The sequence below is a fragment of the Convolutriloba macropyga genome, chromosome 12 (genome assembly GCF_964194025.1).
Source record: "Convolutriloba macropyga chromosome 12, txConMacr16.3, whole genome shotgun sequence".
NCBI lineage: Eukaryota > Metazoa > Xenacoelomorpha > Acoela > Convolutidae > Convolutriloba > Convolutriloba macropyga.
Window position 1 is genome coordinate 31783751 of NC_134479.1, and position 16432 is coordinate 31800182.

At 34.2% G+C, this 16432-nt stretch overlaps 1 protein-coding gene across 1 annotated transcript in view; it reads right to left on the reverse strand.

Moving 5' to 3' along the window:
* Nucleotides 1-10326: 10326 nt before the first annotated feature.
* Nucleotides 10327-16432, reverse strand: part of LOC142351230 (uncharacterized) — a 100976-nt gene continuing 94870 nt past the window's right edge. Inside the window, exons 18-19 of the mRNA XM_075403366.1 lie at nt 10698-10788; nt 10327-10495 (exon numbers count right to left, since the gene is read on the reverse strand). Coding sequence (XP_075259481.1) covers nt 10394-10495; nt 10698-10788 — 193 coding nt within the window. The 3' untranslated portion in view covers nt 10327-10393. The remainder of the gene's footprint in view (nt 10496-10697; nt 10789-16432) is intronic.

The following is a 16432-nucleotide window of genomic DNA, read 5'->3' on the forward strand; positions in this document are numbered from 1 at the left end:
TTCATCTCTAATGCTTATTGGCATTGATCGTAGCCCTTGTAGCCTCTCTCTAAGAAACAGAAGTACGTTGTGTTCAACTACGAAATGCCATCAAAATAAATCGGACTTAAAAAAATGTTTTTGTACAAAAATCTTTTTTTTTTCAATATCTTCTATTCTTTCAATCACAATCATGCTTATTGGAATCAACGGCGGCTATTTTCCAGCAATCTGCCGGGTATGTTCTTGAATTTGAGCAAGATTTTGTTTCAATTTGCAATTGTTTCCAAAATTTGTCAAAATTTTTTATCCTTTTCCGAGTTTAACAGCCATTACTGGCCGACGAAATTTTTAGGTCTCGAAAATGGATTACTTGAGCAAACTTTTCAGACAAAAATTGGTTTTGCATTTTTTTACTGCAATGTTGAAAACTTTTTTAATTTCGCCTTTTTTCAGTTTTTCCTAAATGATTTAATTACCAACAATGGTAGAGAACTAGAAGTTGTAGAGTTGAATCCCATCGTTGAAAAAATTTCTATTCCTCCTTCTCTCTCTGTCGGTTAAGGTTTCTTTCCTTATCTTTCTCCTTCACGTTTTATCTCTCTCTTTCTCTCTCACTCTCTCACTCTCTCTCTCTCTCTCTCACTCTCTCTCTCTCTCTCTCTCTCTCTCGCTCTCTCTTTGTTGATGCCGCACTTCAGCTGCTATTATGTGGCGTAATGCCATCATCTCTAATCCTCGTTAACAATGAATTGTAGTAGAAAAGTTTTTTGTCTTAAATGACTTAACAGGCACTTTTTGGGAAACCACTGTTAATTGCCCTCAAAAGCACTGTTAAATGCATTTTTTTGATCGGCCAATTTTTCATCTGAAATATTTGACTTTTGTTTTCAGAAAGGGGATAATGAGGAAGGACCCGTTTGCATTAAGTTCTCATAGAGCCGCTCAGCCCACTAGTCTGCAAGTATGCGATTAAAAGAAACTGTGTTGGAGAGTTATACTTATGGCCTGAAGGGCGGTTCTTAGAAATTGATTTCACAACCCACTTACCACCGCCCCCACATCATTCCGCCCAATTCTCTTTTGCATCCCCGCTGCGGTGCATCCCCATTGCGATCAAACTACGCCCCTTTAATTACTCTAAAGCTACCCTCACTGAACCGTGGCTACCTACTGACGAAGCCAACCCCTCGCCGGCCGTTTGAGTGCAATTCGCCCGTCGTTTATCGATTATGTTTTTACAATGCAAAAACTTTTTTTATTTTGAGGAGCTATCGTTTTTCTAAAATTATTTTGAGGAGCTATGGTTTTTCACGACTTGGAGACGAGTATTTGTTTTCACTCGTTTTTTAAACCTGAAAAAATTTATTCAAACGGTTTTTTGACATAAAAGAAAAAGTGAGTTAAATTGTCGGATTTACAAAGTGTACAAATAATTTCTGTTCATTTTTTCTACAATGTCTGTGTTCTCCACGTTCTAGAAAGTAACATTCTAGAGTTATCTATGAAATATATTTATTTCAGCTCTGTTTTCAGTAGTTCCTTAAAAACTAATGGTTTTATTCCTCCTCAGGCTTCATTTTTTTATTTGCAATTGATTTCTTTTGAAGTAATGCGGCACATTTTCGGCTAGATTTATTCTTGTCTCACTTCTTTAATTGCTCTTGAACGAAAATCACTTTTTCTGCTAATTTCTTGCAGATTTTCATTCCTAGTACAAAAAAAGAGAAATTTGATGGCCAAACATGGCTTGACTTTTGCTATGCCAGCAATTTAATTTTTTCAATTGCATCAAATTTTCTAGTGTCTTTCGTGAACTTGTATTACAGGAAGAAGTATTTGTTCTTTTTTAATTAAATTGATCATTTTCTTAGATGTTTTAGTAGGTACCAGTTACTTCGAATGATATTTTGTCTTGCAAAGACGAATCTCAAATTATGATTTTCTAAAGCTGCAAATTGTTCATTTAGTTTTCATTTTTTGTTCTGTTTTCTTGCATTTCGTTTTACTTTTGAAAAGAGTTCGTCAGCATCTATAAAGTTACTTTCACGTGTTTGGGTGCTAAATTCCGAGACATACTCAATAAAGCTTTTAGAGCTCTAAGATAATTCGTCAATTTTTGCGGAGCATCGAAATGTTCGCCTGCAGGAACCACAGTTTCATGTGATTCTAACGCATCCTTCACTGCTCAAAGCTTTGCCCCGGTCGAATAGTCCTATTCCTGCTACAATTAAGGCGATTTCAAGGCGTGCAGATCTCTTTTTTTCCGATTTCGGTATCGTCTTCGACTCTAGCTAGGAGTTTTTTGGTCTCGTTTGGCATTTTCTGCACTTCAATTTTGGCCTATGACTTTTCACCGAGGATCTTTTTGTAGAGCCAGTTAATATTGAATAGGTGCGTTCTCTTGATGTAGTTTACGGTTGACTTTTTTGTTACAAAACATTCCCGGTGTAACCCATTTGGACGTTAGTCCGTTCAGTAAAAACTCTATTTGTTGTCGAACCGTAAGGTTTTGTCGGGGGAACAGTACTAAAAAGCATACATTTATGAGTTTTCGGGTTATAATGATCCTTGATTCTTCGTGAAATGTTAAAACTTGGTCTAGGGAGTCCCCATTTTTGATCGCAATAGCAAAAATTGGTTCAAAAAAGTGACGAACACTGCAGAACAAAGTATTTTTTCCCGCCTTCAGTGCCAACAATCTTTGAAACAAAATATATTACAAATTTTTTGACTGTGTGGCTGATCTAGAACTTCTTCTGAGATTTTTGGTGTTCAACTTATCAAAAATTTAACAAAATCAGGTTTTTGTTTGTTTGTTTCTCAATATGCTAATTGCGAAATTTACCCCAAAATGAAGGGCATGGTGAGATATTGTTCTATTTGACTGAATGTTAACAAAACGGATAGTAATCCGGAAACCAAAAGACACCTAATAGAAAGATATGTAGACGTTATTATTATAATGCAAGTGGTGAACCAGATAATTTGCCCAGAAAAATTAACAACCTTCACATAAAATCGGAAATCACAATGAGGTGGTCAGACAAAAATTTTATTTTAAACTTTTTAGACATGAATATCTATGAAAACAGCTGAAAAGAAGTTAATTGTGGTACAAGACACCAACCGATACGTGAGTTGTATTGAATATCCGTGGATTTGCACTGAACCAACATAAGAAAATATCGTATTAGGGACTGTTCACCGCATTTTTAGAAGCAACTAACTGCAGATGAGAAAATTCTGACAAAGAACAGAAGGAAAATGAAAATATTGTTAAAAAATCAATATCCTGAGGGTTAGACTTTTAGAATCATCAATGATGCTTTAAAAACAATTTTAGTAAACCTCAACTGAAGAAGAGTGGTGAGAAAGTACAACAGAGGGGACAACAATTAAAGCAAAAAAATGTTAAACCATTATTAAAACTGTAACAACAAACTGCAATTGAAACAAAAAATAGAGAAAAAAACGTTCGAAAAGATAACCATATTCCCAACACGTAAACTACGATCACGTTTACCGTCCCCAAAATCTAACTTGATGGCAATCTGAAATCTAATATGGTCTACGAACTCAGATGTTGTGGATGCAATACCACCTATATTGGCCAAACGTGTCAACATTTGACTACGAAAATTTCGGAGCATCAAAATTTGACTCAGCGGTGAGTCAACATGTTGTGGAATGCTGTTGGGCAAAAACAGCTTTAGTTATAAGAGAATAGACAATTGCCAGAATACCGAAAAAATCATGACCATAGAAGCTCTACACATTAGAAGACGCAAGCAGCAACTGAATGCGCGGTACGAGTAGAAAAACCTGGTATGAACATTGAAAAATAAAGTGCGGAAAACATATTCTGCCTATAAACTTTTTCGAACAAGCATATGCGCAAGGTTAAATCGATCACAAAAAATAAAATCTACCTTTGAAAACTTAAAACGAGAAAGACCAACTTTAACAGTTTTAAAGTTATTTTATTAATTTAACAATTTTAATGTGAAAACTTTTTGGAATTTTAGAAAAATTCGAAAATGTATATAGATAATTAAGACAAGTTACTGTATGTATGCATTTTTGTAAAAATTTTACTGAGCTTTTAAGCTCTTGACGAAGCAATTTATTGAGAAAACGTTCTGTTAATTCAACATTCCTCTATCGGTTTTAACTTTATTTAGCAGTATGGTAAATGTTTGTTAGCAGTTCTTAGTTTTCTGGTGTACTCTACTTTTGTTTGTTTGTGGGGAAGTGCAGGTTTATTGATGTTAAGTATAAATATGGTGTTGATTTGTTTGTATAATTTTGTGAAGAATGTATGAAAACCGGTAGAATGCTTGGATGAGGATGAGGTTGGGGTTAAATTACACAACATTGACATGTATCTAGTTTTTCCGACTCTTTGCCCAAAAATTTTGAGTCATGTCGTACAATATTACTAATCTAACAAAAAAACAGACTATTGTGTGTTGCGAGAATGCGTCCAGTTATGATTGAAAGGGGGCAGTCCACTATTCAAAATTAATTCAACCGAATTGCAGAAAAACAAATGATAAAAAAATTTTTGGCAGTTCGATTGGTGTCGGTGGAATGGAGTGGTGGATTTCATGAGTTTGAAATCTCATGTCGTCAACGAACTTAATGTTGTGGATGCAAGTCAACCTATGTCTCCCACAATTAGCGACATTTGACCACAAGAAATTCAGAGCATCAAAGAAGTTGGTTCACCGGTTGGTCCCCGTTTCTTGCCTTACAAAAACTTGAGAGGTTGAACCCTTGTTTCAATCATTTCATATGTAATTCATGTCGTGAACCATCAATTTTGTTTATTAACAAACAAACAACAGTCTCTCATGAAGGTACAACACAACGCGATGCCGATGTACCGAATTGTCATTATCTCTTTATTTGAACTTCGTGACGATTGCGTTACGGTTCAAAAGCGGTATGCAGACGGTGGTTACACTGTCGGCTCTCTTGATCTCCTGAAAAAGATTTTTGAATCATCGATAAAACATGGTCCTGATTTCGGTTACCATCATAGCGATTGCCATATCCTTGAAAAAGCACAGCACATTTTTGAGCATGACAAAGTGGAAATAGTTGACGGTTGTAGAGTACTCGGTAATGTATAGGTTCTTATAATGCAGGAAAAAAATTTATAGAAATATGACAAAGAGAGCAGAAATTGTTTTTCTAAAAGCAGGCTTTTTATGCCAGTGTTTCAGCACAAAATCTTTATAAATCCTTTATTTCATTTGGCGCTGCATCAATTGACCTTCTTAGCTTGTAAAACACTTAATATTGAAGACCTGTTAACAGAATGTGAAGGATCAATCAACGAGGGGCTATTACCTAATCCATTAAAGCACTCGGCCTACAATCAAAAATAACGGAATTTCAGTTCGTTGCCGATAAAAGAGGGTAGCTTTAAACCTGAAGAACATTTGAAGGAATATGAATAATCGGTTCAACTGTCAAAACCCTTATCCCTATCTCTGCCCGAAACCGATCTAAGCAACCAACAAATCATACATGAAAAAAGGAGAAAGAGCTTGTTATCAAATCCAGAAAGACGAGAATTAAGGGCGAACTGAATAAGATAGGGATTTTCTCCTTTGATTTAGCTAGTGAAGCTTGAGCTCCTGTCATTGAAACTATGTCATTTTGGCTTAACAAAAAGCAATACTATCCGTTCACATTGAAAATTTCACTATGGCACTTTCCCTCTACCTTCCGGAAGGTGGATACACCCATATCAGACATTAAAAACTTCGCAATTCGTCTCTGAACTTGCTAAGTAATGTATGTCATGATATCGATATCGAACCTCATCTTTAGCCGTTGTAGGGGACCCTGAATTAACAACAATCATGATGCAAGATTAGATATCAAGGCTATTTGGGAATTGGGAATTGAATTTCCAACAACATATTTGACTTAAATGAATTTCAACTTGCTGGAAAAAAAGTTACCCTGAAAGCATTAGCGAAGCCTACAAGTGCCATGAATCTATTAGAACAAAAATGAGATAAGTTTAATTGATGTTGCGAAAACAACAATTTGTCCACTTGTCTTCGCAATCACTGATGGAGCTCGACCATCAGCTTCAAAAGCACAGAAACAACTGTCATTAAAGCTCTATGCGCGAAAAAAGGATCGAGGCTGACATCATATCGTATCTAAGGACAAAAATCAGCTTTGCTTTCCTAAGAGTTCCATCCTCTGCATTTTTGGCACTAGGGCATTTTAACGGCGCGAAATTTTTGATGATTCAATGGGAGCTGTGGTTTAAGAAGGGAGTCTGTTAGTTTGACTCATAAACTTTGTTATTAATTTTTTGTTTTATAATGATGTCTGTCTTATGTGTGGCTTTCTTCTCAGCTGATGTTTGTATACACTATAAGTTTACTGATAGATTTAACCAACACGAAATGCTTTAGGAAGACGTAGAGCTGGTAGGGCCTGGGCCAAAAAGTATTCACACAGTAATGGGGAGGGGCATTTGTTACTTTACTTTTTTCTGTCTGTTTGTAGATTTGTTGTAGTACTAATCTCATAAGGTGAATATTTATGAAAAAATGTTTTTTTTTCTGTTTTTTTGGTCCTGATTATTAACCAATTTTAATAGCTGCAGAACAACCTTCATTTATTTGGACATTCATCGACATTTTTGTATTTTCCAAGTTTTTGCAGTCTACGGAGATGCGAGAAACATTAGTTTGTCATCTTCGCAGATATCGCAAATTTTTCATTTGATTGTCATCGTTTTTTGATTTTATTTAAAAAATGGATTGTCAAAATATATTTTTTGCCTGTCCATGAAGTTTTCTGCCGATTTCTGTCGTTAATTTTTTTCTGGTTAGCTTTTCAAAACAGTTGGTTTCACAGGTCTTTTATTTAGATTTTGTAAACAAGAGAGGAAAATTTAATTGGCCTGTTTATGTTTGACAATGTTGTGTCTTTTTTCACTTTTGCTTTGTGTATTAATATGTGCAATAGACTGAATAAGTAAAAAAACATGATTTCACAATGATTTTCAAACTTTCTGAAAGGCCGTAGACAGTGTGCCAGGAGATCAATTACTCGCAAAAGCTGAGGAACTGAAGATTGGTGGTAACTTCCTGTGGGTAAAAGCAAACCACTGCACTGACAGAAAACAATTTGTTAAAGGAAGTGAATTTAAACTCCAAATTATCCCATTTCTTATTGTTGCAGAAGGATCACTATTAGGTACTCTATTAGGTACACTATTAGGTTTTTATTATTTATTTGAACGATCTACTAAAGCGGGTGAAAGTGTGCGAAGCTTTTGGATATGCTGATGACCTTATGTTGGCAATAACACAGCCAGCAGATATCCACTTGGATCTTGAAGCCCTAGAATGCTGGTGCAAAGAAAACAAAACAAAACTGAATGAAAACAAATTCTATATTTTACCAGTAAAAGAGCAACAGAAAAACGAGCATCATTTTAACCCGAAATCTTAATTCTTCGAGAGCAAAAATTGAACAGAAAGATCTTGGCGTGACAATGTCTACCCAACTCTCCCGGAAAACAAATAGCCAAAGGCGTTGTCTTTCTTAATGTAGCGCTTCTGTTTTTTCAAAACCTAGGACAAAATTAAAAGATTTGTGGGATTGCATATCAGATACAAGCCACGCCTCAATGGTGTGGTTTGTAAATAAAACTAAATGCAAAGAAACAAAACTTATCCGAAAAAAGACAATGATTGGATTTTAAGTAGTTGGGAGGAGATTTCCAAAAAGAGGCTATCAGAACTCAAGCATCTGCCTTCGAACTCCATGACATACTAACGGTTATAACATTATTGCAGGTTAATAACTTCAAATTCTCAATTAAGTTAAATGAAAATGCAATGACTACACCACAAATTGAGCTCATGGCAATCGCTAATTCTCGCACGATGAAGTCCGATGCGAAGGTTGCGGGTGAGATCCAGCATTCTACTAAATATTATTAGGAAATGCACAAATAGTGCACTATTGGACATTGATAAACAATTCCTAAGAATTGTTTACTGGAATAACTTCAAAAATTGCAACTCAGAGGTCAACTCCTAATACTGGACCCTGCTCTGCAACCTGGAAACTGCAACACTGTTCAGAAAGTGATCCACTCTACCTAACCTTCAATGAAGGGCGCTAAACAGAGAAGCCTAAAATCTCTCACTCACAAACACAGTGTCTTTTCAGAATAATTGTTGGTGAAAGTTGCAATCAGTATAATGTTTGAGTTCCTCGTTATCTATTTCGGCGTTTCGTTGTCTACGAAGTAATTGGTCGATCAAATACTGATGCCAAAGTTTATTTAAAGTCAATTTGGCATTTGTTGTTCCAAGGTGAGTTGTTCCAAGCTGAGTTTTTCCAAGCTGAGCGAAGTGATCGGTCTTATTGCGAATGAAGTTAGAATCAATTAGTGTGAACGTAATTCTTTTTTAAGCAAAATTTTTGCATGGCAGTTTTTGTTCCATTTTTGTGATTTTTACTCCCTTGAACTCAATTGACGACAATTTTCTAAAAGTCAAATGAAAAGAGCGCCAAATTTGGTGTAATTGCTAAAGTTTGTTAGTGGTTTACAATAACCTCTGACGGACGTCATTTAAAACCCACTTAGTGAATTTAGTTACTCCCCCAACCGATTGAGCAGGCTGCAATAGAATTGAGGTCCCACTAGTCGTTCGAGAGCAATCCTGTCGACGTTAATTGGTTTATTTTTTTCGTGCAAATCTAAGTTATGGTTTTTATGTCGAAACATTGAATGATAATAAACAAACACTTTTTCTGGATAATTTTTTGAAGTCTTCTAAATTGTTCTAAAACCAAGTTTGCGGCAATCATCTTAATCCTGAGCTTGACCAATATTTCGTCTCACGCTTTTAAGTTTGAACCCTCAGAACAGGCTAAACCTGGAAACCTCGAGGGCATTAAGTGGTTGAGCAGCTCTATCAGATCCTTACGCCATGGCGATGCATCTGGCGATTTCGTCCCCACTCATCCATTTTCATAGGCATTTATTCGTATAACTGAGTTGGAACTATTCAATTTTACAGTTTATAAACTACATTTTGTGTTCGAATTGCTCTCAAACAAAATTTGATGCAATTATTTTAGTCCGGCTAGTCTTTTTTGTGCAGTTTTTCATGCTACAACTTTTTGTCTGATCGTTTTTCTTTTTTTGTCATATCATTTGATTTTTCGTCCTCAAAAACAGAAACAGGTAAAGCCTGGAGGGCAATCAGTTCTAGGAAGGGAATGGGATTGAATCAGAATTGAAAGATATCCAACAACTACAGATAAGTGCAACAGTGTTTAAAAAAAACTAGGTTGATATAAGAACAGACTGCTAATGCAACAATTGCCGTAGTTTTCATTGTTTTGAGTTTCACGGCCTATTGCTCATAATTGTATAAAAAAAACAAATTTGTGACATGAATATCGCGCACAACGACGAAGATAATCTAAAATAGTATACAGCGAATATCTGATTATATAGTAGAAGGGTTAAAGAAACCCTCAGTCGAGCTTGATTAAAGTTTACTATCTAAACTCTAACATAATTTTCAAAGATCTACAACGTGAATCTTTATCGTGAAACTTTTTGTGGCATTGTGGGAGCTACAAAGTAGGCAACTGAAAGGTGCGAGGGAACTCAAAAACTACAATATAGCTTTTCTGATATTTGAAATTATGAAGTTGTTTGTTTTTATATTTTTTTTAACGGAAGTAAAAATAAATGCATGTAAATTGCTGCCTTAGTCTAGAAATCGTCGTTTTTAAACGTACGAAAAGTGTCGGTATGTTCGTTTTTAGTTAGGCAAAAACGACCAAAACCCTTACGTTTTTTCTTCGGTATGTTTGGTTTTAAACGTCAGATAATCGTTCGTTTCAAACCACATTAAATCATGAGCAATTGACTTATGTACTTGATTTCTCATGATCATATCCAGACTTTATTTGAAACCATTAATATCTGCGTATTCGTGTACCACGTCCCATCTAGAAATTTCAACAAAAAGCTTCAATTTCTGGTGGCATACTGTGGATATTTGTCAGACATGCCCCATTTTTCATCTAAGTTTTGCTTTGCCTCTAAGTCGGAATAGGAAGCATTCGCAACGATGGATACGTTTTGTGTGAAAGTGTTGTGTCAAATGAATACATTTCTTGAGTGAAAGAATTAAATTTTCCTTCTGCGGAAGGTCATTGGAGCTTCCTGTTATTTCACAGCGATGTCGCTAGAAAACATTCAGGTTGGTCTAACGTTCCTAGACCCCAAATAAATTTAGAACATACTAATAGAGCGATTCTCTGTATCCTAAAAAAAGTATTAAAATTGAATTAAAGAGGAATTTGTTAATGACACAATCAACTAGATTTATAAATGCATTCATTTTCGGGTTTGCTTTTCTTGGTCTTCAGACTTTCGGTTTTTTGCTTGCACGTCGTGTCTGGAACCGCCTGTTAGACGCATATATGCGTAGAAATTAGCCTGAAACAGTGTTAGCCTGAAATTGGATCTAAATAAAGTTGATTAAATAGTAATGATCAAACACGGATAGACAATTTAGACATTATTTTATTGTCTATTGTTTTATTGGGTATTTCATATCGGTCCTGAGTAGAGTTAGAGTTTGCGATATTAATTCTGAAGGCACCAAAAGTGAGTTTTGAACTTTCTGGAACATTCTTACCTCAACTTCTTTGATTCTCTGTTGAAGAACTTGGTTGTCCGTGTCTTTCTTCTTCAGCTCATCATTCAAACTGCTCAACGTTCTGTCTTTCCTGAAGGTCAAATTAAGGGTTAATTGTGTTCTGTCACCAAGTTTTCAAGCTTCTAGATGAGCAGTTTAAGTTTGCAGAATTTTTTAAAGGAAATAAATGCCAATTGCGCTACTAAAGTTGTGATGGAAATAGTTCTGTTTCATCATTTTGTTATTATTTCATGACTTCCTCAAAACTAGAACTATTGAGTATACTAAACAAACAAGGATGCTCGATAATGTGCGTTCGCACATGATGTTCCGACTCGAGCTCATCTACACTTTTGACTTAAATGTCAACCTAATGAAGAGATAATAAAAATAGATTTAAACTACATAATGCCATGCCTCATTACAGCGCAGACGAGATCTTTCATTAAAAACTATGAGAAAAAAAAACAAACAACAAAGGAAAGAAAAACAAAAATTTCACGGCAAAAACGAAATATCTAAATTTGAACGCACCAAGTAACAACGCCAAAATACAATCGTATAAAACCTCAACTGCACAAATTTACTTTGTCAATACTATACAGCAGATGGCAATTTTCCTAATGAGACCAGGAAACAAAGCCGACAAAAGGAAATAATAAGGCGAAATTGAAAAATCAATCAATTTTTTAAACCAAATAATTTCTAAAGTCTTAAAAATCATTAGCTTTTAACAAAATAATTCTTAATAGATTTACTAAACATTCATTATGAAACCAATAGGACCTGTCGTTGGTTAGATTAAGCCGTAGGAACGGACTACAGAAGCAGAAAAACTCAAAAAATTAAACAATTTGCTAAAACACAAATTATTAGAGCCTATAAAATCATTAGCTATTATCGGAATACTCTGTATTCTTCCTTCCATTTTCAGTCATACTAATGCAACTAAAATTATACTGAAAGATTAAATGAGTGCATTTGGGCCACATGAGTGCATTTGGGCCAATCATTGGGATCTGTTATTACGCGAATGTGCTAAAAGAAGAGAAAAAGAAACACAAGTACACCACTAAAATTTTTAAACGCATATTGCCCACAAAAAATTATCAGTTACGACAAGATATCATTGGATATTTAAATTTTTCGAATACAAGAAATTGAATTAGACCTCTCAATGATGAGAATAAGCTACAAGTTGACGAAAAAAACAACAAAAACTGAAAAGTTTAAATAATCATTGAAAATGTATAATATCATAACTTTGAGACTATTCTTTACAAAATGACTGCGTCAGGTAACATCAATCCTTATATACTAATTGCAAGCTTTTGAGACTGGTCAGCATTTTGCGCCTACCTAAAGATTTGAAAAATAGGCAACAGCCGCTTATTCAAAAAAAAAATTGGGCGGGAAAAGTGTCGAGGCCATTAAAAAATAACTTTTCGGTAATGACTATCATCCATTAAATTTTTAACAGCATAAGATTGTTTTTAAATAAGACTTCAAAATATCAATAAATATGAACAAATACATTAAAACCACGAAATTGGTGAGAAAACCGGTAGCATCAATGCCATTAAACTGAATTGCTTTCAGCGAAAGGCAATAAAAGCGCTCGATGGGAGCATAAGAGTTATGCCTCGATGAGACGACAAGGATGTTGGTCATTGACAAGTCATCGATACGATAAGACATTGCAATAAGTCATTGACTAAGAAAACAACAACAAATACAGACAAAAACCAAAAATTCAGTAGAAAAGTGCGAGAATGTGTCGAAGCCATTTAAACCACAAGCTTTTCTTTGAAAACTTTATCTATGATCAATTGAACGTCCTTTGTAAGCCAATTGGAACTAACACTAATAGGATTAATATCATGAGATTTCAGAAGAACCAAAAACAAATCCGAAAATCTTCCAAATGTCCGAAAAATTTAAGAAAACTCGCGCATCGATTTTATTAAACCAATAGTTAGAAGATAAAGCCGCAAATAAGATTCTTTGTTGAATCAGGAAAGAAGGAGTTCAGCTAATTACTGAGACGTTCAAACAGTTCACGAAGATAAGTTTACGATTTGTTAATGTTAAAAAAAATTTTTCGAAAAATTTTTGAAGTCTTAACAGCATTAATTTCAATATCTTTCAACAGAAGTCAACAAAATACGCTCAGTCAAGAGTCGATAGACGGACAAAAATAGTTGTCATGCATCTGTAATTAATAAGTTATCACAAAAGGTCTAATGACTATGAGAACAAAAACAAACAACAAAGGAAAGAAAAACAAAAATTTCATGGCAAAAACTAAGTATCTAAATTTGAACGCACCAAGTAACAACGCCAAAATACAATCGTATAAAACCTCAACTGCACAAATTTTTTTTGTCAATACTATACAGCACATGGCATTTTTCCTTAATGAGACCAGGAAACAAAGCCGACAAAAGGAAATAATAAGGCGAAATTGAAAAGTCAATCAATTTTTTTAAACCAAATAATTTCTAAAGTCTTAAAAATTATTAGCTTTTAACCAAATAATTCTTAATAGATTTACTAAACATTCATTATGAAACCAATAGGAACTGTCGTTGGTTAGATTAAGCCGTAGGAACGGACTACAGAAGCAGAAAAACTCAAAAAAATTAAACAATTTGCTAAAACAAATTATTAGAGCCTATAAAATCATTAGCTATTATCGGAATACTCTGTATTCTTCCTTCCATTTTCAGTCATACTAATGCAACTAAAATTATACTGAAAGATTAAATGAGTGCATTTGGGCCACATGAGTGCATTTGGGCCAATCATTGGGATCTGTTATTACGCGAATGTGCTAAAAGAAGAGAAAAAGAAACACAAGTACACCACTAAAATTTTTAAACGCATATTGCCCACAAACAATTATCAGTTACGACAAGATATCATTGGACATTTAAATTTTTCGAATACAGAAAATTGAATTAGACCTCTCAATGATGAGAATAAGCTACAAGTTGACGAAAAAAACAACAAAAACTGAAAAGTTTAAATATTCATTGAAAATGTATAATATCATAAACTTTGAGACTATTCGCTACAAAATGACTGCATCAGGTAACATCAATCCTTATATACTAATTGCAAGCTTTTGAGACCGGTCAGCATTTTGCGCCTACCTAAAGATTTGAAAAATAGGCAACAGCCGCTAATTCAAAAAAAAATTGGGCGAGAAAAGTGTCGAGGCCATTAAAAAATAGCTTTTCGGTAATGACTATCATCCATTAAATTTTTAACAGAATAAGATTGTTTTTAAATATGACTTCAAAATATCAATAAATATGAACAAATACATTAAAACCACAAAATTGGTGAGAAAACCGGTAGTATCAACGCCATTAAACTGAATTGCTTTCAGCGAAAGGCAATAAAAGCGCTCGATGGGAGCATAAGAGTTATGCCTCGATGAGACGACAAGGATGTTGGTCATTGACAAGTCATCGATACGATAAGACATTGCAATAAGTCATTGACTAAGAAAACAACAACAAATACAGACAAAAACCAAAAATTCAGTAGAAAAGTGCGAGAATGTGTCGAAGCCATTTAAACCACAAGCTTTTCTTTGAAAACTTTATCTATGATCAATTGAACGTCCTTTGTAAGCCAATTGGAACTAACACTAATAGGATTAATATCATGAGATTTCAGAAGAACCAAAAACAAATCCGAAAATCTTCCAAATGTCCGAAAAATTTAAGAAAACTCGCGCATCGATTTTATTAAACCAATAGTTAGAAGATAAAGCCGCAAATAAGATTCTTTGTTGAATCAGGAAAGAAGGAGTGCAGCTAATTACTGAGACGTTCGTACAGTTCACGAAGATAAGTTTACGATTTGTTAATGTTAAAAAAAATTTTTCGAAAAATTTTTGAAGTCTTAACAGCATTAATTTCAATATCTTTCAACAGAAGTCAACAAATACGCTCAGTCAAGAGTCTATAGAAGGACAAAATTGGTTGTCATGCATCTGTAATTAATAAGTTATCACAATAGGTCTAATGACTATGAGAACAAAAACAAACAACAAAGGAAAGAAAAACAAAATTTTCATGGCAAAAACTAAGTATCTAAATTTGAACGCACCAAGTAACAACGCCAAAATACAGTCGTATAAAACCTCAACTGCACAAATTTACTTTGTCAATACTATACAGCACATGGCAATTTTCCTCAATGAGACCAGGAAACAAAGCCGACGAAAGGAAATAATAAGGCGAAATTGAAAAATCAATCAATTTTTTTAAACCAAATAATTTCTAAAGTCTTAAAAATCATTAGCTTTTAACATAATAATTCCTAATAAATTTACTAAACATTCATTACGAAACCAATACGACCTGTCGTTGGTTAGATTAAGCCGTAGGAACGGACTACAGAAGCAGAAAAGTTCAAAAAATTAAACAATTTGCTAAAACACATTGTTAAGCCTATAAAATCATTAGCTATTATCTGAATACACTGTATTCTTCCTTCCATTTTCATCATACGAATGCAATTATAATTATAATGAAAGATTAAATGAGTGCATTTGGGCCACATTTGAAAATCATTGGGATCTGTTATTACGCGAATGTGCTAAAAGAAGAGAAAAAGAAACACAAGTACACCACTAAAATTTTTATTTAATCGCATATTGTTCACAAAAAATCATCAGTTACGACAAGATATCATTGGACATTTAAATTTTTCGAATACAAGAAATTGAATGAGACCTCTCAATGATGAGAATAAGCTACAAGTTGACGGAAAAAAACAACAGAAACTGAAAAGTTTAAATATTCATTGAAAATGTATAATATCATAAACTTTGAGACTATTCGCTACAAAATGACTGCATCAGGTAACATCAATCCTTATATACTAATTGCAAGCTTTTGAGACCGGTCAGCATTTTGCGCCTACCTAAAGATTTGAAAAATAGGCAACAGCCGCTAATTCAAAAAAAAATTGGGCGAGAAAAGTGTCGAGGCCATTAAAAAATAGCTTTTCGGTAATGACTATCATCCATTAAATTTTTAACAGAATAAGATTGTTTTTAAATATGACTTCAAAATATCAATAAATATGAACAAATACATTAAAACCACGAAATTGGTGAGAAAACCGGTAGCATCAATGCCATTAAACTGAATTGCTTTCAGCGAAAGGCAATAAAAGCGCTCGATGGGAGCATAAGAGTTATGCCTCGATGAGACGACAAGGATGTTGGTCATTGACAAGTCATCGATACGATAAGACATTGCAATAAGTCATTGACTAAGAAAACAACAACAAATACAGACAAAAACCAAAAATTCAGTAGAAAAGTGCGAGAATGTGTCGAAGCCATTTAAACCATAAGCTTTTCTTTGAAAACTTTATCTATGATCAATTGAACGTCCTTTGTAAGCCAATTGGAACTAACAATAATAGGATAATGTCATGAGATTTCAGAAGAACCAAAAACAAATCCGAAAATTTTCCAAATGTCTGAAAATTTTAAGAAAACTCGCGCATCGGTTTTATCAAACCAATAGTAAGAAGATAAAGCCGCAAATACGATTATTTTTGTTGAGGTAGGAAAGAAGGAGTTCAGGTAATTACTGAGACGTTCGTACAGTTCACGAAGATAAATTTACGATTGGTTAATGTTCAAAAATTTTTCGAAAAATTATTTTTAAAGTCTTAACAGGCATTAATTTCAATAGCTTTCAACA